Genomic DNA, 24,537 nt, shown 5'->3' on the forward strand with positions numbered 1-24,537 from the left:
CCCTCCTTCCAAGCCAGATCCAGTCACTCTGTGACAGGAAGAAGAGAAGGACACCGCTGCCTTTCCAAGCCCGGGTCACACAGGGTGGGACCCCAGAGCCCGGCACAGGCAGATCCACTTTTCCCTCTCTGCACGAGGGCAGGCACACACCTGGCACTGGGGCATCCAAGGTGATAGAGGGCCATCCCTTCTGAGCCACCCCCTCCAAGGCCAGAACTGGAGGGTACAGTTAGGGAGGCTCTGAGCCACTGTGACTGAATACAGTGCTGACTCAAGGACTGGCACATCTGTCTTGTTCACACTGGCATGCAGTAGATGCTTTATATGTATCTGTTGAATGGAAGGTCTCAGGCTTCCCTGTGGTTGTCGGGAAGCTGTGGCGGAGTAATAACACATCATACCTGTTTTTGTTCACTATCACTATTATTTAATTTTACTCCTAAGTTGAGTACCTACTACATGCCAGTCATTTTGCATATATTAATTTCATTAGCTCTCACAGCAATCCCATGAGGTGACATTTTTACCCTAAGTTAACAGATGAAAAAACTGAGATTCAGAGAGGCGAAGAAACTTACCTGAGGTTACACAGCTTGTGTGAGCTAAGCCCTCATTCACCCAGGTCTGCTGATATCAGGGTCAGGCACAGAACTGCTCTCCATCTGGGATTACAGGCTTGTGCCACCATATCCAGCTTTTTTTTTTTTTTTTTTTTTTTTTTGAGACAGAGTTTCTGTCTTATAGCCCAGGCTGCAGTGCAGTGACACGGTCTTGGCTCACTGTAACCTCCGCCTCCTGGGTTCAAGCGATTCTCCTGCCTCAGCCTCCTGAGTAGCTGGGATTACCGGCTCCCACCACCACCATGCCTGGCTAGTTTTTGTATTTTTAGTACAGACGGGGTTTCACCATGTTAGCTAGGCTGGTCTCAAACTCCTGACCTCAGGTGATCTGCCCACCTCGGCCTCCCAAGTGCTGGGATTATAGGCGTGAGCCACGGCGCCTGGCCCCTCCTTATTCATTCTTCAAAACCTTTCTCTGTCGCCACCAGCGAACCTGGCTGCCTCAACTGGAAAACAGACACAAGAGTGCCTGCCCTGCCTGGTGGGCGTGAAGGAGTGAGATGGTGTGTGAGAGTGAGGGTCTCAGATGCTGACACTGAGTGCTGTGCACGTGGGAAATTTTGCTAAAGGATGTTCACACCTCAGGAGCTGGGATGTGTGTGTGTGTGTAAATGCAAAAGTGCTTCAATGTGAGTGTATAACTGTCATTGTGTGGGTGTGAGTGGTTATGTACACATGGGAGACTGTGTGTATTCATGTGTAGGTATTTGAGTGTGCGTGCCTGCGTGTGAATGCAAGTGTGCATATATATGTGTGTGTGTGACCATCAGTGTGTGAATGAGGGTATGTACACATGGGAGAGTGTGTGTGTAGGTATGTGTGTGTGAGTGTGAATAACTACAGAGGCTGTCCAGGGCTGGGAAAAAAAACCCATGCCTCAGTTTACTTTGCCCTAGACAAGCCCTGAGAGGCAGCCTTTTGGCCCCCTCTTCAACCATCGCTGGAGACCCTTCATCCAGCTGCCAGGCCGCCAGCGCACTATCTACCCCCACTCTCTCTACCCCACCTCTGGGCATATATTATTTTGCGTATGTTAATTTCAATAGCTCTGAATGAGGCGTTGACAGTCAAAAGTCGCTGAACTCACAGCTTAGGGCTCTCAGGCAAGGCCTCTAACTTCTGTGAGCTTCACTTTCATCCTCTGCAAAATGGGCCCAACGGAACTGTTGTTCTTGTGCACACCCCTCCTCGCCTCCAAACCCTCGTGCCCAGTCGTCGCTGTTGTGGTTAAATTCATGTTGCTTACTTTGTGCCCCAAATGCCAGGAGTCTCCCCGCCCCCTCCTTCCCCATCCCTGACCTTCAGCCCGGGCAATCCCGGGAGGTGAGGGAGGCCCAAAGGGACAGAGGCGGCCCTCCCGCGCGCCGCGGCCACAGGTGCGCCCAGGCCTCCGGGCTGCGCTCCCCCGGGCCCCGCCCGCCGCGCCCCGCGGTGTCGCCCTCCCCTGGCAGCGGCGGGCGCTGCGCGGGAGGCAGCGGCGCGGGAGGCGGCGGCGCGAGGCGAGCCGGGCGCGGCGGCAGCGGGGACTACCCGGGCTGGAGCTGAGGCCGAGCCGAGGGCGCCCGAGCCCCCCGCCCAGCGCGTCCTCTGGCTGCGCAGTGCTCAGCTCCGGGCCCGCGGAGACATGAACGCCCCGCGGCCCCACGCACCCCGGGCGCAGCGGCCCGGCCCCGCGGCCCCGTGATGGGCTCCTGCGTGTCGCGAGGTGAGGGGGCTCGGCCGGGGGTGGGGGGATCGGGCGCCGGGGACCTGTGCAGTCCCCTCGCCGCTGGGAGACCTGGGGGATGGGGCTGATGACCCGCCCTTCACGGCCCGGCCGCACCCCCGAGGACGCGGCGTCCTGAAGGGGACAGGGCTGGGGACGGTAGGGGGCGGGGAGCAGCGCAAAGAGCGCACGTGCAGAGCTCACTGCATCCCCGCCCCGGTTTGCAGCCCCGCAGGCGACACGAAGCAGGGTCCAGTGCCGCGCTCTCATCCGTACAGCCACACACCCCCTGCCGGGTGCCTGGGAGGGGAGGGAGGCTCCGGTTCATCCTGGCTTCCCAGAGGAACTGCGGGGCACGGGGAGAACTAGCAGACCTTCCCCGTCCCACCCTTCCCCAAGACACAGGCCTTGCCAGCTCACCCCCACAGCCCCTTCCCACGTCTTACCGGGTGCCCCCATCTGCAGAGCCCCTGAACCCTGTTGTCAGGAAAGGGTTAATGGTGGGGAACAGGTTATAAAGAAGGTCCCCCTGCCCCCACCTTTATCCCTAATCCTCCTCCCCACCCCCATCATTGGTCAGGGGACAGAAGAGCCAGAGCACAGCTGATGTTCCCAGTTACCGCCTGGGTCTTTCTTGTGTCTGACCTGTCACCCTCTGCTCTCCCTGAGGTGGTACCCAGGGAGGTGGAGGGACCTGCCCTTGCCTGGGGGACCAGGGCAGGCCCTGGCCTCTTCTATCGGTGAGTAGGGGACACAGAGTCTTGCACAGAGATTGGGGGATGGGCAGGTTGGTCTTTGGAGCCCCCTACCTCCACCCCCACCCATCACCGCCAGCTTTCCAACAGGCCGCTGGGCAACATTTTAGAGAAGCGATTGGGCTGAGCCCTTCTCCCACCTTGGTCTGTTCACCCCACAGTGGGATCAGGAGGGTGTGGCTGGGAGTGGGGGTGGCTTTGGCCTTGGTTCAGGGTCTGCAGGCTGAGGCCAAACCCACTGACCACCACCACACCCATCAACCCTAGTAGCTTACCCAGAATAGAGGGGACCTTGTCCTGGGGGTATTGAGCAGGCAGCATAACGCCCTTCCCCCCATCCTCTGGACCCTAAGGGCTTCTGCTCAGGAGTTCCTTTGGGCATTCAGGTAAGTGGCTCAGGATGTCTCTGGGAGGTATCAAGGGCGGAATCACGGCTGGGGAAGGGGAAGGCACAGGGTTAGGCTGTGTGAGGTTCCTTTACTTATCTATGCATTAAGCTGATATTAACATGATAGCTGCCATGTGCCAGGCACCGTGTGCATGCTGGGCATCCAGCAGCAAGCAACCCAGCACAGCACCTGGTCCAGGAGTCCTGCAGCCTAGCGGGAGGGGAAGGGAGTTTGAAGAGTGAGGAGTGCTAAGGATTCTTTAGGAGCACCAGGCTCCAGAAACCCCAAAGGTTCTAGGCAGTCTCTGGCTCCAGGTGGAGGGGATCTGAGTGTTTCCTCAGTGGCCAGGTCCCTTCCCCTTCATTTGGCCACCCCATGCCAGGCACCTTGGGGTCCCAGCCCCAGTGGACTGGCCTTTGAGCTGAGGACCCACTGAGCATGGGACAGAGGCTGAGGAGGAAGAGACGCCTGCTAAGGTCACCCTGAGAGGCTGGGGCCCAGGTCCTCTGACCCCACACCTGGGGGTCCCTCCACCGCCCCCTCTGCCAGGGCTCTTTGGGGCCACAGCAGCCAAGATGCGCTCCCTCCACTCTTCCTTCTGCAGCCTGGGCTTCCCCAGTGCCCCCCAGATCTAGTTGTATAGTCCAGCCTTGTCCCCCTCCTGAGAAGATGGGACCCTTGACAGTCTCAACAGGCACCCAAAAAGTGGGATTGAGGTGAAAATAGTATGGGGAGCCATGTGGGCAGGGGACAGCCAGGGTCCCAGAGACTCTGGGTGGCTGCATCACTGACCCATCCAGTTCTCTCCTCCTCACTGATGCTCTCCGAGCACATACTAGTCTGAAAGTTTTAGGCAGATAAAGCTAGTTTGGGTTATATATGAACACAGTCCTCGTCTTACGAGTGGGAAAACTGAGGCAGAGGGCAGTGGAGAGACTTGTCCAGGGCCACACAGCTAGGAAAGGATAAGCCAAGATTTAAACCATGGCATGCTGACTCCACAGGCTGGGGCCTCAGTCTCTGCACTCACAGCCAGCCCTCGGCCCTGGTGCCTGCACCTGTCTACTCTCCTGGAGCTGCAGGCTCCTGTGGGCTCCTGTGCCCCCACCTGGCCCCTGCACTGGCAATCGATTGCTAATCGTAGCCTCTGAGTGCTAAGTGCCTCCTAGGCCAGGTAGGCACTGCTGCAGAAGGAAGGGTGAAGGGAGTGCGCCCACCCTTGGCCAAGGCCAAGGATTGCAGGCCTCCGGCTGATGCCCATACTAAGCCCAGAGCTTGCACCCAGCTGGGGCCATCCAGCCAAACCCCAAAACCTAGGTCAGGCCACACCTGGGAAATTCACCCCATCCCAGCATTGGCAGCAGTTAGCGTCTGCATACTTGGTAGAGAGGCTAGGAGTGCAGAATAAGAAGCAGGGCTCCACCATTTACTAGCTCTATGACCTCAGCAAGTGACTTGACCTTGTGTGTGTCTGTGTTCCCATCTCTAAAATAGGAATTATAATATTATTGATGTCATAGGGTTGCTGGGCGGACTAAATGGCTTAATTCATGTAAGGCGTTCAGACCAGTACCCAACACATAGTAAGCACTCGTACATACTAGCTATCGCTCTCATTTTTGCTTTTAATTTTAATATTGTATATATTATAATAGAGATAGGCTCTCACTATGTTGCCTTGCCCAGGCTTATCTCAAACTCCTGCCCTCAAGCCATCCTCCTACCTCAGCCTCCTGAAGTGCTGGGATTACAGGTATGAGCCACTGTGCCCGGCCTTTAATTTTTATTACCTGTCTGTGTAGACAGCTAATGCAGGCCTTCATGGCTGAAAGAGGAAACCTACAGAGGTTTTCAGCCGCATCCTGCCTCATGGGAAAGGCAGTGGGTGGCAGGCACTTGAGGTGCTGAGGACATTGAGAAAGTGATTGGGACCAGATTGAGGGAACAGATGCTGTTTCCAGGAGCTATTTTGTGTTCATTATCTATTTTTAAGCTACCGTTTGTTGAGCACTTATCCTGAGCCGGGCTGAGCCTTTGCTCTCCTGACCTAGTTAGTTCTCATTCAACCTTGTGACAAGGGACATGGGGCTCAGAGAACGGGAGGGTCTTCCCTCAGGTCACATGGCCAGGGCATGGAGAGGCAGGACTTGAATCCAGGTCAGTGCGACCCCAGAGCCTGAGTGTGGAAACCCTGTCCTTTGCTTTCTTATGTCCCTATAGAGAGAGAGGTGCTGTGGCTCACGCTTATAATCTAAAAACTGGGAGGCTGAGGTGGGAGGATCACTTGAGGCCACGAGTTCAAGACCAGCCTGTGCAACATAGTGAAACCTCATCTCTATAAAAAAACTTTTAAAAAGTTAGGTGTGTTGGTGTGCGCTGGTAGTCCCAACTATTTGGGAGGCTGAGGCAGGAGGATAGCTTGAACCCAGGAGGTCGAAGCTGCAGTGAGCAACATAGTGAGACCTCATCTCTACAAAAAAACTTTTAAAAAATTATCTAGGTGTATTGGTGTGCGCTGGTAGTCCCAGCTACTTGGGAGGCTGAGGCAGGAGGATAGCTTGAACCCTGGAGGTCGAAGCTGCAGTGAGCTGTGATTGCTCCACTGCACTCTAGCCTGGGCAACAAAGAACCTGTCTCAAAAACAAAAAGAGGTGCTCAGTATATGGTCAGTGCTTAGAAAAACAACCTCTTGGAAAACTTGAATGGTCTGGGGCTCTGCAACCAGTGGCAGTCTGTATGGAACAGAGGGGAATATTTGCCCTGCTTCTCTCCAGTTCCAGGGGCTCAGTACCTACTTCATGCCCTTGGTGCCATAACCACACTGCCTGCCCACTCATGCCCCAGTCCTCTCCTCCAGGCCAACTGATCAGCCTCCTGGCCCCACCTTGGGGGTCTCCAATGCCCTGGGGGTCGGTGGGGTCAGGGGTGAGAGTAGAAATGAGAGACCGAGAATTTTCTTCTGGAAAATCAGACATCTGGTCACGCCTGGGTGAAGGCACAAGCTCTAAGGGGGCCCACCAGAGCCACCCATAGTTTCCAAGTCCTGAGCAGTCCTACACCAGGGACTGAGGAAAGGGTAGGTGGGACCTTGCCCTTCAGGAGCTCACAGGCTGATGAGAGAGGTACAGCTTTGTCCGTGGAGTAACCTAATGGGGGAGGCAGGATGCCTGAACCCTTGGAAGGATGACCCGAGGACCCTGTCTGGAGATCAGCCCTGTTTAGTGGTTGGGGCACAAGCTTTGGAGTTTCACACGGGCTGAAGTGTGACCCTCATCTCTGCTGCTTATTAGTGGGTGACTTCGCGTAAGTGATTTATCCTCTCTGAGCCTCCGTTTCCCTATCTGTAAAATGGGCATAATACCTACTTTGCAGGATTGTTGTGTGGGTTAAATGAGAGATCATGGGTGAATAGGCCTAGGACAGTACCTGACACAGTACTGTCACACCTGCTCAGTAAACAGTGGCGGCAAATCACTGCAGGCCAGACTTTGGCCATTAGGGCCACAGGTGAGGGAGTCACCTGATCCAGCAGAGGCCAATCTGGGCAGGTTGCTTGGGGGAGGTGAGGCTAGAGCAAGATGTTCCCAGAGACCGGGTCACAGGATGGGAGGGAGCCTGGGGAAGGAAGTGGGGAGGAGCAGGAGTGTGTGGAAGTCCCGGGGAGGAGCCCATTTTCTCTCTCCATCCTTGCACAGGGAGGGAAAGGGACCCCTTTGGATAGCTCTGAGCTGAGCCAACCCATGGATGAGCTACTGTCACGGCTCAGGTGACCCGTAAACAAACGTCCTGGGGAGGAAGGGGACACTCAGTCCACTCAAGGCCTGGCCTCTGCCAAGCTCTGTGACCTGCTGCCCTGGTAGTGACTCAACAGGCAGAGAGGCCAAGGACTCACCCTCACGGGCTTCCCTCTGCGGAGCCTCCAGGGCCAGCTCCAGCCCTGGGGACAGGACCAGAGGAGTGGCTGACCAAGATGTGTCCCTTGTCCAGAGAGAGACACTGAGGGGAGAGGGGTGGGGCGGCTGCTGTCTACGGACTGCTTGCTGTGGTAGGTGCGTCGTCCTCGCTGCAGCCCTTTCCGGGCTGGTATTATTCCACAGATGAGAATCCACAGCTCACAGGGGCTAAGTCGCATGCCCATCCCCTGAGCAGACAGTGAGAAGTTGGGACTTAAACCCAGCTCAGGGACTGTAAGAGGAATGCCTTGGCCACTTATGTTCTCTTCAGAGCCAAGGGCAAAGCCCGACACGTCACAGCTGGGCAGTACATACCCGGGCAATGGTTGGCTGGAGGGGCCGCATCGGCTGCAGGTGCCCTGAGAAGCTGAGCGGAGAAGCCCGAGGCTGGCCGGGGAGGAGCATCAGGGGACACTTTGACCCCAGGCTGCTGCTCAGTTCCTGTGTGGTTTCAAGAGGATGTTTACCCTTCCTGGGCTGCTGCAGAGTCAAACATGGTCCCTCTCTGCCCTCTGGGGTACAGAGCCCTGGGAGACGCTCTTGGGGTCGATGGAAACCATGGTGACTAATGAGCTGGGACACAGAGCCCCAAAGAACGGCTTAAAGGAGTTGGAAGACCCTGAAGCAGATGAGAAGAGCCTGAGGGGCTGTGCTGCAGACTCACCCAAGGATCAAGCAGAGAAGACGAGTATGGGAACTGCAACAAGAGAGGTTTAGGCTGGACATCAGGAGGAACTGTCTGGGAGGTTAGACTCTAAAGCAGTTTGAAGAGGAGCTGGCATAGGAAGGCAGGAAGCACCCTCAAGATGCAGAGGAGAAGCTCTGGTTGAAAACAGAACGATGGAGGAGACATCTGGTTGACACCCTCTCCTTGAAGGATCAAGATGGCCCTCTTCAGGTTGCCATGGCAACCAGAAGCCTGTCACTGTTGTGGACAGAGGAGGTGGGGGAGGGAGGGGGCAGGTCTGAGAAGGGAACTCTGACCTTGAGGTCAGGAGAGTAGGATGTGGACTGAAAGAAAGGGGGTGTCCTTCTGGGAGAGGGAGCCACAGGAGCAGGTGCTAGCGGTCCCCTCGGGCTGCCTCCCAGCCCCATGCCACATGACACTCTGTGTTTTTCCAGTTGCCAGTGGTGACGTGGCCACCAGTCCCAGCTGGGCGAAGAACAGCCTGTGATTTCACCCTGGGCTGGTTCATTACCTGATGTCCCCATGGCAACCAGCCTGTGACATCATGGGGCCAAAGTCCTCAGGGGGAGCAGGCAGCTTTGGCGGAGACACTCGAACCCCAACTGAGGTGGGGAGCCAGGCGGACTGGGGAGGGGGTGGGAGCCAGGCGGACTGGGGAGGGGGTGGGAGCCAGGAGTCCTCCAAGCCCACAACCATCTCAACGAATGACCTTGTTCAAGTCATGCCTCTGCCAGGCTTTGGCATCACCATCAGCCTCCTCCGTGCCCAGCTCCCCTCCCCATCAACCTCACTCCCTGTTCTGTGGCTGGAGAGTTGTAAAAAAGCTTCAGGGGGTGACCAGGGGTCCTAGAAATACCCTAACGCCTCTCAGGTTCCCAAGGTCAGCCTATGGCCAGTACCACCTGTCTGTACCTTGGCAGGCCCTGGCTTGTCCAGGACGTGCAGAATTTCCAGAACCTCAAGATTGGCAATTTGCAAACTTTTTTGACTGGACCCATAGGAATAATATATTTTGCATCATGACCCAGAATACACACACAGAAAATTTTTACTGTGTGTGTGTTGTGCACACACATCTGCACAGACTTGTGTCTGCATAAACAGAAGCTTCATAAAGTAATACTTAACGTGACTTGCAGTAATACTTAACGTGGCTCTGATATTTTCCATTCTAGTCTATTAAAATAAGGCCTAATCAATAAATGGCTGCATGACCCATTGAAAGATGCACCCCCAGTTTGAACATTGCCTTTGAAGGGCCTGGACAACATGGCCTTTGTAGAAATGGAGGCCCTGGAGCCCAGAGAAGGGCAGGACTAGCTCAGGGTCACACAGCGGGGACTCAGGAAAAAGAACAAGATGAGCTGAGTGCTATGGTGTGCAGGCACATGGCTCAGCCCACATGATCCCATGTGGTGGGATCTCCTCCTTAGGCCTCTCATCTCCTTAGGCCTGCCTGGGTCATGAGTGCTTTCACCTCCTTAGGCCTGCCTGGGTCATGGATGGAGTGGTCAGTAAGATCTTTCCTTGGCTCCAGTCTCTGCCTCCAGCCTCCCTTACTAGCTCACCTGCTTACCTTTGGGTAGATCCCAGAAACTTATGGTCTCTTCTGCAAACTAAATCTAAACCAGTTGGGATGAAAACTTTAATCTCAGGCTGGGCGCGGTGGTTCACACCTGTAATCCCAGCACTTTGGGAGGCCGAGGTGGGCAGATCACTTGAGGTCAGGAGTTCGAGACCAGCCTGGCCAACATGGTGAAACCCTGTCTCTACTAAAAATACAAAAATGAGCTGGGTGTGGTGGTGGGTGCCTGGAATCCCAGCTACTCGGGAGGCTGAGGCAGGAGAATCGCTTGAACCTGGGAGGCGGAGGTTAGAGTGAGCCGAGATCGCACCACTGCACTCCAGCCTGGGTGACAGAGCAAGATCTGTCAAAAAAAAAAAAAAAAAAAGAAAGGAGAAGGAAAAGAAAGAAAGAAAGAAAGAAAGAAAGAAAGAAAGAGAAAGAAAGACAAGAAAAGAAAAGAAGAAGAAGAAAGGAAGGAGGAAGGAGAAAGAAAGAAAGAAAGAAAGAGGAAAGAAAAGAAAAGAAGAAAGAAAGAAAGAAAGAGAAAGAAAGACAGGGAGGGAGGGAGGGAAGAAAGGAAGGAAGGAAAAGAAAAGAAAGAAAGAAAGAAAGAAAAGAAAAGAAAGAAAAGAAAAAGAAAGAGAAAGAAAGAAAGAAAGAAAGAAAGAAAGAAAGAAAGACAGACAAAAAAAGGAAGGAAGGAAGAAAGGAAGGAAGGGAGGGAAAAGAAAAGAAAAGGAGTCCTTAATCTCACCTCCAACTGAATGCCCACCTTCCCCTGCCGGCTAGGGCTGGTGACCTGCAGGCCACAGTGGGATCTCTACCCTGCTGACCTCTGTCCCCTCTTGGCATTCCTTTTTCCTCTGGCATGCTGGGGTGTGGCATGAGGGATTTCAGAGAAAGGGTCAAGACTTGTTATTTTATCAGGGGCTTTAGGGTATCCCTTGACCAACACCAGCTCACTGTTGAGATGTCTGTGTGGCAGGCACCCAAATATTCATGCCTTCATTCTTACCCAAATATGCAATGAGTGCCTATGTGTGCCAGGCCCTATGGCAGGTGCTGAGACGGCTGTGGTGAAGGAAACAGACAAGGGCCCAGCCCTCGCAGAGCTCATATTCTAGTGAGAGTCAATGAATGAGATGGACACTCACGATGAGGAGGGAGATGGGAGCTATGTCCCAAACAGGATGGGGACTGAGAAAGGGTCGGCTGTAAATCAGACCATTGGGGGAGGCCTCGCTGAGGTCCTAGCATTGGAACAGAGACCTGCGTGGAGTGAGGGAGTGAATCCCTGGGTGTCTGGGAGGAGGGAGCTCCGGGCGTGGGGAGGAGACCGCCAGTGCGGAGGCCCTGAGGCAGGTGTGTCTGGGCAGCTCTGAGGACGCCCCAGGAGAGGGATCAGGGTGGCCGGAGGGGAGTGAGAGGAGACAGTGGTGGGGGTGAGGTGGAATGGGGGCCTGGATCTCCCAGCTTAGCGTGTGTGAGTTCTCTGGGGAGCCATCTGGGTGTGGGGGTGGGGGTGGAGGCTGCTGACTATAGAGCCCCTGTCATGGAAGGCCTGACCTGGCTTGACCTCTTCCATTCCCTGCCCATCTTCCCTCTCCTCCTAAAGTGTTCCCCCTGCAGCATGGGGGCTGTGGTCCCCTCTCCCTGCAAGCAGCCCTCTTAGCAGTCCCAGTGAGGCCCAGCCATGACTCCTTCCTAGTTGCCTGCTTTGCTTTGAACATCTCACCATCCTTGCCATAGCACAGGCTAGAGGGCTGGCTGCTTCCCTGCCCACCCCGCCCCCACCTACCCCCACCTGCTGTCTCTCACTGATTATAGAGACATTTAACTGGGGCCTCGTCTGCCTCTGCAGGCATCCCACATTTCTGCACATGATCCTCTGGGAACCTCCTGTTAGCATGTGGGGAGATGTGGTTGGTTGGAGTCAGAAGGATGGTTGATGGCTGGGGTTGCAGAGCCCGTTTCGGCCACATTAGAGATGGGGTCATCTCCGTCCCCACTGGCGACAGTGGCTTGCTTGGAAACACGGGGGCTTCAAGGCTTCCGTGTTCTCAGTTTTGGATCCCACTAGACAATTCCTGAAGAACAAGAACAGTCTCGCTCAATGGCCCACTCTACAGATGAGGAAATGGGTGAGGGGAAGGCACTTGCTCAGGTCTCGTAGGTGGTAAGGGTGGAACTGGGATTTGGACAGGACAGTCTGGCTCCAGGCCCTGACCCGGAGAGCTTTGGAGCAGCTCCTCAGAAGCTGCCCCTGAAATGAGGATTTGGGTACAATTGATATGAGGTGAACCTTCCAGAGGAAGCCAGTAGGGAACGGAGCGAGAGGAGGATAGAGGAGGCCAACCAGGCAGTGGGGTGGTCTCAGGCCTGGCCTCAGCCTCATCCTGCAGGGTACTCTGGAGAGCAAGTGAAGGGGAATTTTCTGATCCCAGACAAAGGAGTCCTGCAGCTGGCAGTCATGGGATTGGGGCTGCTCCAGGTGGGGCCAACAGAAATTTACCCAGGGCAGCCCCTGTAGAAAGAGCCACAGGTGGTGCCTCTTAGAAGCCATGCAGGGCATGGGGGCAAAAACAGGAAAAAGGAATCCAGGGGAATTGGAGGCAGCACCCATATGGTCCCCTAACCCCAGTGACACAATCTGGCCTAGAGCATAAAGTCCCTCCGCTGGCGGGCAGAGAGTAAGCGCAGGGACCATTGTCTTCCAGGGAGGGAGGATGCCTGCAGCAGGGGAGCCCTGGGAGAAGGGAGCGGGGAGACCTGGAATAGACCTAGGAGAGGGCTAATAGCATTTGCCCGTTTACTGGGTGGTCCCCGGGAGAATGGGGGAAGGCAGGACCCTGAGAAACTCCTAGAGTTGTAGTTGGTGCAGTGGGGGACACGGGGGGAGGTAGACCCGGATTTGGGAGTCCTCTTTTGCCCAGGTGTGCTTGAGGTGTCCCTTGGGCACCCATGTAGAGAGCTGGAAACTCAGTTAGGAGCTCAAGTGAGGAGTCAGGGCTGGAGGTGTGCACATGGGCAGTGGGCAGCAGAAACACGAAGGTGGGGCCTCCTGGGGAGAGAGGGTGGTGAAGGGCCAGGACGGAAGTGTGGTGCCAGCCAATGGGCAGGGGTGAGCCAGGGAGGAGCCACAGAGGGGACCCAGGACAGCAGCCAGAGAGGCCGGAGGCCAGGATAAGAGCGAGGCTCAAGAGGGCAGGCAGGCTGCACAGCTCTAGCTCCAAGAAGAGGCTGGAGCGGCCCCCATTAGAGTTGGCCCCATGGAGGTTCCTGGCAGCTTGGCAAGGGCTGCCTTATGAAAGCCTGCTTGGAATGGGTGGAGGAGAACTGGAGGACAAGGAAGTAGAGGTGGGACACAGCTCTCTGCACGTCCGGCGAGAAGGGAGCAAAGGAACGGCTAAGTTGCTGGAAGGAAACAGTGGTCACAAGCTTCTCAAAAGACAGGAGATGCTGGGATGCTGATGGCCCCACCCAGTGGTAAGGAGACAGAGGAGTGAGAATGTGGGAGAAGGTCCAGAGCCCAACAAGCATGGCAGCATATGCGGTGCTGGCTGAATGCTTCAAGGCGGACGGTGTGGAGAGAGCAGTGACTCCGCAGGAGGGAGAACAGAGCCCCTGAGGGGAGGGCAGGGGCAGGACCCAGCCCTGGGTAGATGGGCCAGAAGGTCTTGGGTGCAGCAGGAACAGCTCTTCCTTCGTTGCAGGAGAGAAAGGCCATGATGTGGGCAAAGGTGCAGGCAGGCTCTGGTGGTTTGGGTGGAAAGATCCAGGTGACACCTTTCCAAGGATCCTGGACCCAGTGAGGGAGGGGCAGGAGCCCCAGCAGTGTGTGGGGTAGGGGACGGACTGTGTTTCATGTCTGAGAAGGAAAGTTGGGGTGAAGTTGTCAGCCTGGCAGGAAACAACGGCAGCAGGAAATGGAGAAACAGGGAAGGATCCGGGCAGCATCCCACAGGAGGCTGGGGCTACTATCTAGCACGTGGCAGTCACTTTCTCCAGCAACATTCAGCTCCTCAGATCAGATCCAGGCACAGGGCAAGAGGGTCAGACTCAAACCCGGGTGAGAGGTAAGGGCATCTGCGGAGAGCTCAGAGGCCATGCCGGAGGGTCAGCCGGGCCAGGAACAAAAGAGGAGCTAGTCGGGAAATAGCAGGGCAAACGGATTAAACGTCTCCACGAGGCCAAAAACATGCTGGAGTGTGGGTGCTAGAAATTGCGAAAAGGGGGTAAAAAGAAGATAAGGCCAGTGATTCCCGCTGAAGGGCACAGGCAGGAGGGCATCTGGCGGGACCCTCCCCTGCTGGGGACTTGAGTCGGCTTCCTCTACAATGATGCTGGCTAAAAATAAGGCCACACCCATCTTATGGGGGGACCTTGAACACGCCTTGTAAGCAAGAGAGGGCTGGGCTTTGCTGAGTTCCTCCTCTTGCTCTTATTTCCAGACCTGTTCACAAGTGCCCACAAGGACTGCCCCATGCCCCAGGGCACGGACCCCTTGAACCCAGACCTGCCCTCGGACCGCACTCCCACCGTGGCTGTAGACCATGTCACTGGCAAGGTAACTGGTTGCTCCTCATCCCTGTGCTGCCTGTGCCCCAGTTCCCGGCCTGTCCCTTACAGTTTCCCGCAGGGAACAGAATCCATTCTAGTCTCCTTCCTTCCCTGCCAAACCCTCTTCTCCCTGTGGAACCAGGGGCCCTAAGGCCTGGTATTCAGCAGCATGAGAGGCTGGACTGGGCTGAGCATCCAGGGGCTGGACCAGGCTTGTTTAGAAGATAGTCCATCCTGAAGGTCTTCCTGCACAAATTAACTCTGCCTTGCAGACAACACATTCTGCTACCAGCCCACTACTCCTGAGCAGCCTCACGAATGTTATATATAAGTTATGTAATATATATAATATATATTATAATTTATATAAATTACATATAAAAATTTATTATATTATATAATAAAAATATATTATATATGTATATATAAAATATAATAATATATAAAATAATTATGTATTATATATAAATTGTGTATTATAATTTTTATATACTATATTATAATAATTTATATGAATATAATTTATATATAATATATATTAAAATTTTATATATGTTTCTCAGTCCAGATTGATTTAGAAGATGTCACTAAGGATCACAAAGGACCCCAAATTCTGGTGCATAATTTCCACCCTTGCCTTAGGGTCTGTGGCATGAACTCATCAGTTGATGTAATTACCATTCCCCCTACCAGCACACCCCTCCTGCTAAGCACCGCACTCAGCTCTCAGCCTCCATTATGTTATTTAGGCCTCACCACAACTCGTGAGATGAATGACATTGTCACCATTTTGCAGAGACATGTTTGGCAAAGTGAGAGCCCACACCCAAGCCCGCTTTATAAGCTGCACCCGCTGCCTCTCCTCCCAGCACCACTGTTGCCCCCTTCTTCTTACTCTGCATGCCGGGGGACACCAGAGCATGACCCATGAGAGGACAGACCCAGACCTCACGGAGCACCAGAAGGCTGACCCCCATCCCCACCCACGGCCGCAGGACTCGGGCCATCTGCTGGCACAGTGTGCCAGGCCTTACCTGATCCTCTCTCTCCTCTTGTTTTAGGACAAACAGATGGATTTCTGTTGGGATCCTTGGCAGGTCAGTGCACTGTGTGCCCCCTAGTCTAGCCAGCCCCAGCTGACACCCCCATCCCTCTATCCTTTGTGCCCAGCCCAGGCACACAGTCCTGCTGGCCCTGGGGGAGAGGAGTCTGATGAAACAGTGGGTGGGGGTGGTCCTGTGGGAGTTGGTAGGATCTCCCTGACTTGAGCTGCCCTGTCCCTGCCCACTGGCCAGAGGACCTGGTGGTCTGGGAGACAGGGATGGGTAGTGGTGCTGGAGGGATGTTGGCCAGCAGCCTGGCCCACCCTGCTCACTCCTCCTGCCCCTTCCTCCAGAGGTGCTTCCAGACCACCAACGGCTACCTGTCCAACTCCAGGTCCTGCCCCAGCAACTACAACGTGGCAGCCCTGGCCACCTCGTCCCTTGTGGGTAGGTTCTGGCTACTCTCCTGCCCTTGGAGAATGCACAGTCCCACCGTAGGCCCTGGCTGTGGGAAGGGCACAGCTGAGTTGCAGGTGGGAGGACGGCAGCCCTGTTGGATTCTCTATTTTCTAAATGCTAGAGTCCATGCTGGGTTATGCGGGTCACCGGGGGACCAGTGGCTCAGGGTTCTGTTTCCACGAGTTAAACTGCTGGGTTCTCAAGAAGCTCTGCGGAGGTGGGCATAATTTTTCAGATGTCTGTCTGGCATGGTCTCCCTGCCTCTCTGCCAGTCACATCACCTTAGTTCAGGTTCCCTGGAGGCGGAGCCTGACACGGCATGACTGCAGGTGATTCCCTGGAGACTGGCCCTCAAGAGAAGCGAGCAGGCAGCGGGGGAGGCAGAGGGGGCTGGGGAAGGGGTTCAGCAGGAGTCTAGCCCTGCCCACCTGGTCCCACTGGGAGCGTGGGAGCACGAATAGTACCCCAGAATTGATGGGGCTGGACTTTATAGTCCCCCATTGCTGCCTCACTGGCTGCCCCTGGGGAGGAGCAGCCTCCGGCATCTCCAGGTGAGGAGGCTCCCAGGAGCTCAGGGTGGTTCTCCTGATAACGGTGTGAGCTGACAGCAGCAGCACCTGAAGCAGCTGGGCGTGGGCTCCCAGGTCAGTAGAGGGGGTTTCGGTGACCACCACAGCATCAGGTGGCCCCAGCACTAAATCCCACCCAGCTCCCCTGAGGCCCCTGGGGCCCTCCCTCCCCACATTGGCCTGTGCCTTTCCTCCATCTCCAGCACCTTCCTCCACCTCAACTGCCCTTCAAGGGCCACTTGAACCCCCACTTCCTACAAAACATCCTCTCCAATTGCCAACACTCCCCAACTAAGTGGGTGGGAGGGAGAGTCTCTGCTTTCTTCCACACTCCCATCTTTCCTGTTTTCCCCACTCTCTAATTACCTTTGTGGATACGTCCTCCTACTTAAATATTGCCATTCCTCACATCACATCATGGCTTCGGGGACCTGGGTGACTCCCAGATCTGTTCTCAGCCCTGCTTAATGGTGGTGCTGACCCATTCCTGGCAGCCTCCTCTCCATTTTATACATCCAACAGCTCTCCTCCCAAAGCCCCCAACCCCTCCTCTCTGTCTGCCCAGCCCTTGCCAGGTGTGTTACTGGGTCCCTGCAGTAACCCCTAATCCTCCAACTGGGGTGTCTTCCTAAACAGCTGCGCTAACTGCTCACTCTCTTGCTCATTACCCTGCTGGGGCTCCCCACTGCACAGGAACATCTGAGCCCTCCACCTCATTCTCCCCAACCCTGTTCTGGCCCTGATCAGCTCCCCGCTTCTCCTGTCACCCAGTCCTAGTGTGGACCCCATGTCTCACCCCAGCTACTCCTGAGCTCACACCAGACTCTTTCATGCCTTCATCCTCTTCTCATCACTGAAAAAGCCTCCAGTCTTCCCTCCATCTGTTCAAACCCTACCCACCTTCAAATTTCAATCCCAGGTCCCCTCTTCCAGGAAGCCTTCCCTGCCTGCTCCATCCCCCCAGGTCTCACCTCCAGCACAGCGGGCAGGCTACAGAGATGCTCTCTCAGAATGTATTTAATGGATCATGGAGAAAGCTGGGGACTCATGAGTGGTCCTCGGGTGGATCTCCTTGGGCGGAAGGGTCTGAACTTAGTCAGAAAGGGAGTGAGGGGTGTGGGCGATCTGGGGAAGAAGCACCCAGTGGGCGGGAACATGGACTAGGAGTAGGATGCTGGGAGGAAATGTGGATGCCAGTGGGTGGGGCATTGAGGGGAGGGGGCCGCAGAGCTCAGAGGGCTCAGGGCAGGAGTGAGAAGGAGGCTTTGGAGGGCGGGAAGAGTTAGATGGGTATAGGCCTTGGGGGGAGGTGTGGGGCACTGATGGAGACTGTGGCACACTGAGGGAATGTGGGGTACGGGCCACCGGGTGGGCCTGAGGCATGGAGGCCACGCCTGGGCTGGGTCTTGTGTCAGGACAGTCACCCAGATGCCCTCCATGCCCCAGGGGTGGTGCAGAGCATCAAGGACCACATCACAAAGCCCACGGCCATGGCCCGAGGCCGCGTGGCCCACTCACGAGTGGTGGAAGGGCTGGAGTGCCCAGCGGGCAGGCTGGGAGCTGTCCCCAGCTGAGGACGAGCATTACTGCTGCCTCCCGGATGAGCTGCGTGAGGCCCGCTTTGCTGCAGGTCAGTGAGGAGGGGGACTGACCAGGGCTCTGTGGGGGTGAAGCTGGGACCTTGGGGGGCCCAGATCACTGCATGGGCATTGTCTGGACAGGAAAAAATAATGGCAAAGGGTGGGGGGCTATTAAGTGAGCATTCTTGACCACTGGGGCGTGGATGGGCAGCGCTGAGAGGCAGCCACCCTCCAGCCTGTCCTGGAGCAGCTCCATCAGGCACTGAGGCTGTCCCCACCCATCCCCCACTGACCCAGATCTCGCTGTCCCCCCAGGGGTCGCTGAGCAGTTTGCCATCACAGAGGCCACACTGAGCGCTTGGTCCTCGCTGGACGACGAGGAACTGCACTCCGAGAACAGCCCCCAGGGCATCGTCCAGCTCCAAGGTACAGCCCAGGAGGTCCGGGGGCGGGGGGGGAGCAGAGCGGAGCTGAGGCTGGATGCCTGCCCACCACCAAATGCAGTGTGACCTCGGCCAAGCCCCTTCCTTTTCTCAGCCTAAGTTTCTTCATCTGCAAAATGCGGCAGTGATCCTTGCCCTGCCCATTGCCCGGCAGTGCCAGGAGCAGGAAGGAGAGAATGAGCACAGTGGGGGTGGGGAGCGAGTGCTTACCACACTGAGGGCTGTGCACCAGGCATCTCACGGAACCCTCACAGCAGCCCTAGGGAGGGGGTCCTGTTGTCCCCATTTTACAAATAAGGAAACAGAGGCACTCAGAGATTCAGACACTTACTCCAAATGACACGGTTAGAAGCCTCAGAGCCGGATCTGAAACTTAGCACCAGACGCAAGCAACCGCCTTTCTAGAAGCCCAGGTTACTATTGAGGGCTTCAAGGAGCCTTGGCCCTGGGGGAAGCCTGCACTTAATCCTCCCTGACAGATGGAGAGGGACGGGGAGGGGACAGAGGCCCAGGGGAGCACTGGTTGTCCCAGTTCTCAGAGAGCACAGGCTGGCTCCAAGCCCACTCTTGACTCCGTTTACTGCCTCGAGGAGGAACCTGGGGCTCAGAGGGTTTTGGTGACTTGACCAAGGTCACAACGCTCGCCAGTCACACAGCTGGATTTGGAGGCAGGTCTTCTGCCCCTTGCCCTTTCTCACAGCCCCAGAGAGGGCGAAGAGCCAGATTCGGGACACCATTCCCCCGTCATCCCATTGCTTTTCCAGATCTGGAGAGCATCTACCTTCAGGACAGCCTTCCCAGTGGCCCGCACAGGACGACAGCCTTCAGGCCTTCTCCTCACCCAGCCTCTCCCCTGAGAGCTGTCCCTCACCTGAGGAGACCCCCAGCACCGCTGGCATCCCGCAGCCCCCCAGCTCAGAGCTGCAGCATCGGCGGCGGCGGCCCAGGCACCAAGGACCCGAGGGTGGGACGCACCTACTGGGCTCCCTCCCCTCCGTGGACAGCGGCTCCGTCTGGGAGGAGGACGAGGTGTTCTATAACTGAGGCGGGGGCTGTGCTGGTCCAGCACCTGCTCACACCATGACCTCGCCTGGTGGGCAGTCCAGGTATATCTGGATCCCGGGGTCCAGGGCAGGGCATCTCTTGACCCCTCAGGTAGGCACAGGGTAGGTGTGGCAGGGATGGGGCCAGCGCTCATCATGGCCTCTCTGTGCCTCAGCCGACCTACCCCAGCAGTGGCAGCCATAACCCCTCCCCCTTCATGACTTCACTCAGGTGGGCACCTTCCCCTGCAGGGTGTCTGCCCTCAGGGAACTCAAGGACTCTCAGAGACACCAGGGCAGCCTGGCCCAGAGGAGCCACAGCCAGGCCCCCAGGACAGCCATGGAGAGAACTGAGACCCACTTAGAGTGGGGTCTGGGAACCCCGTCTGTACCTGGGGCTCAGTCCCTCCCCACTCTCTCTGCGTGTCTGACCCCAGCAAAGGTGGGGTGGCCACTTCTGGTAGCTAAGCCCCTGCTCCCCGGCTGTCCTCACCAGGACGTCTGTCTCTCTAGAGTGTCTGTCTGTCTGTTCCTCCCTCTCTGAACCTGCTTCCTCGGTGTCCCCTGCTCCTCGCCCCCGGGAGCCCATTCTCGCTCCTTGCAGCTCCCTCCCATCTCACTCAAGGTTCTCTGAGGACATTAAAGTGGTGGGTTCACCCTGGTGATCTTGGCCTGGTCTCTGCTGGGAAGATGTGACCTTGGGCCCCTGGACAAAGTCTGGAGGGAGTCAGGGAAGGTCCCTACTGCCAACGCTCACATAGCTGGTCAACCTGCTCCCACCTAGCCAGAGAGGGCCCTTGGAGGATGCCCAAGTCTCTGTGGACTCCTCAGGGAGCTACACTTGGGGACCCAGCTGTTTGAACTGTGGCTCAGCCAAGCAGGAGACTAGGGCTTGAGCGACACAGGGTCCTGTTAATCCATAAGGTCAAGCATCATAGATCTGGTGGGGGACCCTCTCTGCCTGACATCTCCCTGCCAAGAAGTGCAGCATGAGGAGGAGCCCAGGGACCTGAGCCTGCAGTGTCCATGTGACCATGGGAAACTCACTCTGGGCCAGCGCAGGTGAGGAGCTCCAGTCCCAGGTCAGCAACCTTGCAGCTGAGATGAGGGATGGACAGCGGCTCTGGGAACCAGCTTTATTTTTCTCTGGAGCCTCTCATTGGGAATCAGACAACCCCAGAGGGCATCTGTGCCTGCCCTTGGTGACAGTATACTCCAATCTCATTATTCATTAATTGGATGGCCAGTCACTGAGCACCTGGCAGACACTGGTTTTCCGTCATCTCACACTCAGCTCTGTCCAAGGTGGGATTTGTCTTTCAAGGCAGGAGCCATCGTCACACCCAGGATGAGCCATCTTCTTCCGGGCTAGGTTAGAGTTGTCTGTTATGCCAAGGAATGGAGCTGGGTTGGAGTGGGGGTAAGTGGTGGTGGGGGAAGAGAGGCAGGGTCTCAGCTCAACCTCAGTACCAGGGCAGCTGGGGTGTCCTGTTTCATCTTACTGGACTGGCTCACTTTGGGGCTGGTGGATTTGTCAGGTTGGAAATTGCTTTCTTCATCTAGAACAGAGAAAGGGGGAGGGGGCTGGAGGAGGGATGTAGAGGAGGTTGACAGGGCGGCACCAGCATTTTTAGTCCTCTAAGGGTGGTTTCTGGGTGAATAGTAGAGCCTGTGCCACCCCACTGCACAGATGGGATCACTGAGGCAGAGAGGGGCAGGCTGGCCACTGGCCAGGAAACAAGATAGGGGAGCCAGGACCAGTGGCCAATCTGGGCCAGGAAGGGGGACTCATCAGTATCCTCTGAATTCCCCCAGGTTTGGATGGGAGCATGCTAGTGTCCCACCCCCCCCCACCTCTCCAGCCTTCTCAGGCATGGGTCCCCTGCTTTGCTCTGCCCCCGGGACCCCAGTACCTCCACCCAGGACACGCAGCCCACAGCTCTGCCCCGCGATGTCACGAAGAGGGACTGAAGGTTCAACAGCTTAAAGAGGTTGTGTGCCTGGATGGGGGATTGTTAGGAAACACTGGAGGGTAGAAGGCGCCCAGGGCCACCCTGCCACGCCTCTGAGCCAGGAAGAGGGGCCGGGCCTGATGTGTGTGGGAGGCAAGAGAGCCAGGCCTGCAATGTCCAGTGTGGCCACTGGGGGATGCCAGAGTCCATGCAAGGGTCTGGGCGAGGCCACAGGTGGACAGGACCCACTATCCAGCACCCTCCAGCAGCACAGAGGGGGCAGGACCATCTCCAGGTTCCCTGTGGGCCTCTGCCCCTTCCCCGCCCATGTGCCAGGCTCTGTCCTGAGTGGCTAAGTCTTTTGTCCAAGATCACACAGGGAGAATGTGGTGGACCTGAAACTGAAACGCACGTGTGCCCTGGTTCAACTCCACTGTCTTTCTCCACCCAGAGACTTCCATTTGCCAAGCCCCCTACTTCCTTGTCTCTCCGCATCATCCCTGCAACCCTGGCAGTGAGGGGCGACAGGGCAGGAGCTGCTTTGCCCAGTCTGCTGATGAAGACACAGGCCCAGGAGGGGCAGGAAGTAGTATAAGGTGGGCAGGGCAGGTTGGGAGGGGAGGCTGGAGCCTGAGCTCTTGCCCTGCCCCAGGGGCCTCATGCGTCACACTCCCCAATATTTGTTACCTGGTGCATGGTGGTCTCTGAGAATAGCGTCAGGGTCACTGGTTCCGTGGGGCAGCCCCCAGCCAAGATGTCCTGGAGACACTGCTGGCTTTCTTGGCCTGGTCTCTGCTGGGGAAGATGTGACCTTGGGCCCCAGGACAGAGTCCAGAGGGAGTCAGGGAGGACCCTTAACCCCAACAGATACACAATCAGGCAACCTGGGCCACCCAGGCGTAGAAGACTCATGGAGGATGCCCAAGGCTCGGTGGACTCCCCAAGAAGCCACACTTGGGTCCTGGCTTTATAAGCTGTGGCTCAGCCAAGCAGGAGACTAGGGCTTGAGTGACACAGCATCCCACTTATTCATGAGGGCAAGCATCATAGACCTGGTGGGAGACCCTCTCTCCCTATCATCTCCCTGCCAAGAAGTGGAGCATGAGGAGGAGCCCAGGGGCCTGAGCCTGCAGTGTCCACGTGACCATGGGAAACTCACTCTGGGCTAGGGTTGTGGGTGCAGGGCCGGCCTCCCCAGGATGCCTCTCTCAGACCACCTCTCCCTCAGGAGATCAGCGGGTCCCTCCCCTCCCATCCCTGCTGACCGATCCCCACGCCCCTCAGGAGTACCTACCTGGTGTCCTGGAGCCCAGGAAGTTGGCTCAGCCTGGAGGGCCTGCACCAGCTGGGCCCTCTGCACGATGCCCACCAGGATCTGGGACTCTGGCAAGTGGAGAGGGAGAGGTAGGAAGGCACATTACGAAGAAACAGGCCTGTAGGGAAGCTTCCAGAAGACCCTGGTGGTGTCCCCATGCTCCTACCCCAGCAGCTACCCAGGTGCCTTACAAGCACCTGGCCGACTCTCTTTAGACATGTCAACCACCCCAAGGGAGGGTGGCCATGATTTCCATTTTACTGATGAGGAAACTGAGGCTCAGGTGAAGTGACTTGCCCAAGGTCACATGGTTGGTTGCTAAGTCACAGAGCCTGGATGCAGATCCTGTCTGCCTGACAGGTCCAAGAAGGAGGCAGAGGGCATCCCCCACCCCCGACTTCCTCCTCCCTTCCGGCTGGGCACCTGTGCTCTCCACCAGGGGATACTCGGCCACGTCTGTGGAGGTCACGACCTTGACCACCTCCTCCAGCGGCGTGTCCTTGGCCAGTGTGGTGATGCTGCGGTTCATGAAGTGCTCCACCCTCATGCGGTGGGAACTGCAGGCAGAGGGGCTGCCATCAGGTCCCGAAGTTGGGGATGTGAGACCCAGGCCGGCAGGAGGATCTTGGGGGAGCTTTGCTAGAACCGGGGACCCACAGCTCTGGAGTGTGGGCAGGGCCGGAGAGGTTCGTGGAATGAGGGACTCCTGGAATCCACGGTGAGAGGAAACCTGGGGACCACATTACTGATGGCCCCGTTCCTAATTCCCGGCCCCCTGGACCCCCATGTCCCCCAGACCAGCTCCACTTGGGTCTTGTCCCAGCTTGGGTCTGTCCCACACCCACAGAGCTGTGAGATGACGGAAAACCAGTATCTGCCAGGTGCTCAGTGACTGGCCATCACATTAATGGATAACAAGATTGGAGTACAGACCCAGCAGCCTTCCCTGCATAGCTCCATTTGATTATAAAAGGGTATGTCACCCCCAAGGAAAAACTTGGAAGTTTGGAAACCACTGGTATAAATAGCCCCGTTTTCCAGATGGGGAAACAGGTTCAGAGCAAGGCAGCAGCTTGCTTGTGTTTAGAGTGGGGCCTCCAGCTCAGGGACTCTCAGAGCCTCCTTGGTCTGCTTCTCTGGGGCCAGAAGCTGCTCTGGTCCTATCTGGTTGAGTGAGGACCTCAAAGCCCATTTCCATTCTCGTTCCACCTCCTACTCCCAAAGTCCCAGCAAGGACAGTAGAAGTGGGGAGAGGGGAGGAGACCTCTCAAATCTGGTGCCGACTCTCCGTGTCACCTGGAGCAAGACATGGCACCTCTCTGAGCCCCGGTTTCCTCAACCTGTACAGGGGGCAATACTCATCCTCCTGCTGTGGAGCCCTGCTGACCCCTAGACAGACACTGAGGCCACAAGGCCAACGACTTGCCCAAGGTCACTCGGGGCACTGGGGAGAATGGAGACCAGAGCACGGCTGTGTGTCAGCCCCTCCCAGCCCCCATGTCCAAGGTCATCTGTGGTGGCATTTCTCCACCCCCAGCCAAGCCCAAACACTGAGACCCCCTTCAGCCAGCCTGAGGTGCGCGCCGCTCACCCGATGTTGCGGCCCAGAATCCGTGGCAGGTATGGCAGCTTCTTGACAATGATGGTGCCATCGTAGAAGGAGGGCTGGCAGCTCTGTGCAATGGCGTTGGCTGCCAGCACCGCCATCAGCACGGGCAGTGCATGCACTATCTGGCCGGTCAGTTCAAAGGCCAGCAGCGCCGTGGAGATGGTGTGGGTCACAGCCCCTGAGAAGGCTGCAGCCCCTGCAGGGACAGAGCCACACAGTTTGGCTCAGGCCAGGAGCCAGGGGCCAGGGGCCAGGGGCCAGCCTCATGTGAGGGCATAACTAGCCTG

The 24,537-nt window shown here is 56.7% G+C and overlaps 2 protein-coding genes across 2 annotated transcripts; one reads left to right on the top strand and one right to left on the bottom strand.

Moving 5' to 3' along the window:
- The first annotated feature begins 2,038 nt into the window (after nucleotides 1–2,038).
- LOC117093268 (protein FAM131C-like) lies at nucleotides 2,039–18,461 on the top strand. The gene is given in 7 exon segments (XM_033228256.1): nucleotides 2,039–2,325; nucleotides 14,129–14,244; nucleotides 15,299–15,334; nucleotides 15,634–15,727; nucleotides 17,755–17,831; nucleotides 17,833–17,938; nucleotides 18,204–18,461. Coding segments are annotated over 7 exon segments (645 nt in total). The 5' UTR covers nucleotides 2,039–2,303; the 3' UTR covers nucleotides 18,398–18,461.
- Nucleotides 18,462–20,496: 2,035 nt separating this feature from the next.
- LOC117093269 (chloride channel protein ClC-Ka-like) lies at nucleotides 20,497–24,456 on the bottom strand. Its single transcript, XM_033228258.1, has 6 exons — nucleotides 24,233–24,456; nucleotides 23,065–23,198; nucleotides 22,621–22,709; nucleotides 22,014–22,121; nucleotides 21,288–21,374; nucleotides 20,497–20,933 (listed from the first exon to the last, which is right to left on the bottom strand). Exons 1-6 carry the CDS (start codon nucleotides 24,346–24,348, stop codon nucleotides 20,886–20,888), a joined length of 582 nt encoding a protein of 193 aa, XP_033084149.1. The 5' UTR covers nucleotides 24,349–24,456; the 3' UTR covers nucleotides 20,497–20,885.
- Nucleotides 24,457–24,537: the final 81 nt, after the last annotated feature.

The sequence above is a fragment of the Trachypithecus francoisi genome, unplaced genomic scaffold (genome assembly GCF_009764315.1).
Source record: "Trachypithecus francoisi isolate TF-2019V2 unplaced genomic scaffold, Tfra_2.0 Lachesis_group12, whole genome shotgun sequence".
Taxonomy (NCBI): Eukaryota; Metazoa; Chordata; class Mammalia; order Primates; family Cercopithecidae; genus Trachypithecus; species Trachypithecus francoisi.

What these genes read in the sequence shown, in the direction of transcription:
- LOC117093269 (XM_033228258.1), bottom strand. Translation starts at nt 24,348, where the DNA reads ATGGCGGTGCTGGCAGCCAACGCCATTGCACAGAGCTGCCAGCCCTCC. An exon ending in TCCCCTGGTGGAGAGCACAG is followed by an intron (nt 22,710 to 23,064) that starts GTGCCCAGCCGG and finishes TCCACTTGCCAG; the next exon opens with AGTCCCAGATCCTGGTGGGC. An exon ending in CCTGGGCTCCAGGACACCAG is followed by an intron (nt 22,122 to 22,620) that starts GTAGGTACTCCT and finishes CATCTTCCCCAG; the next exon opens with CAGAGACCAGGCCAAGAAAG.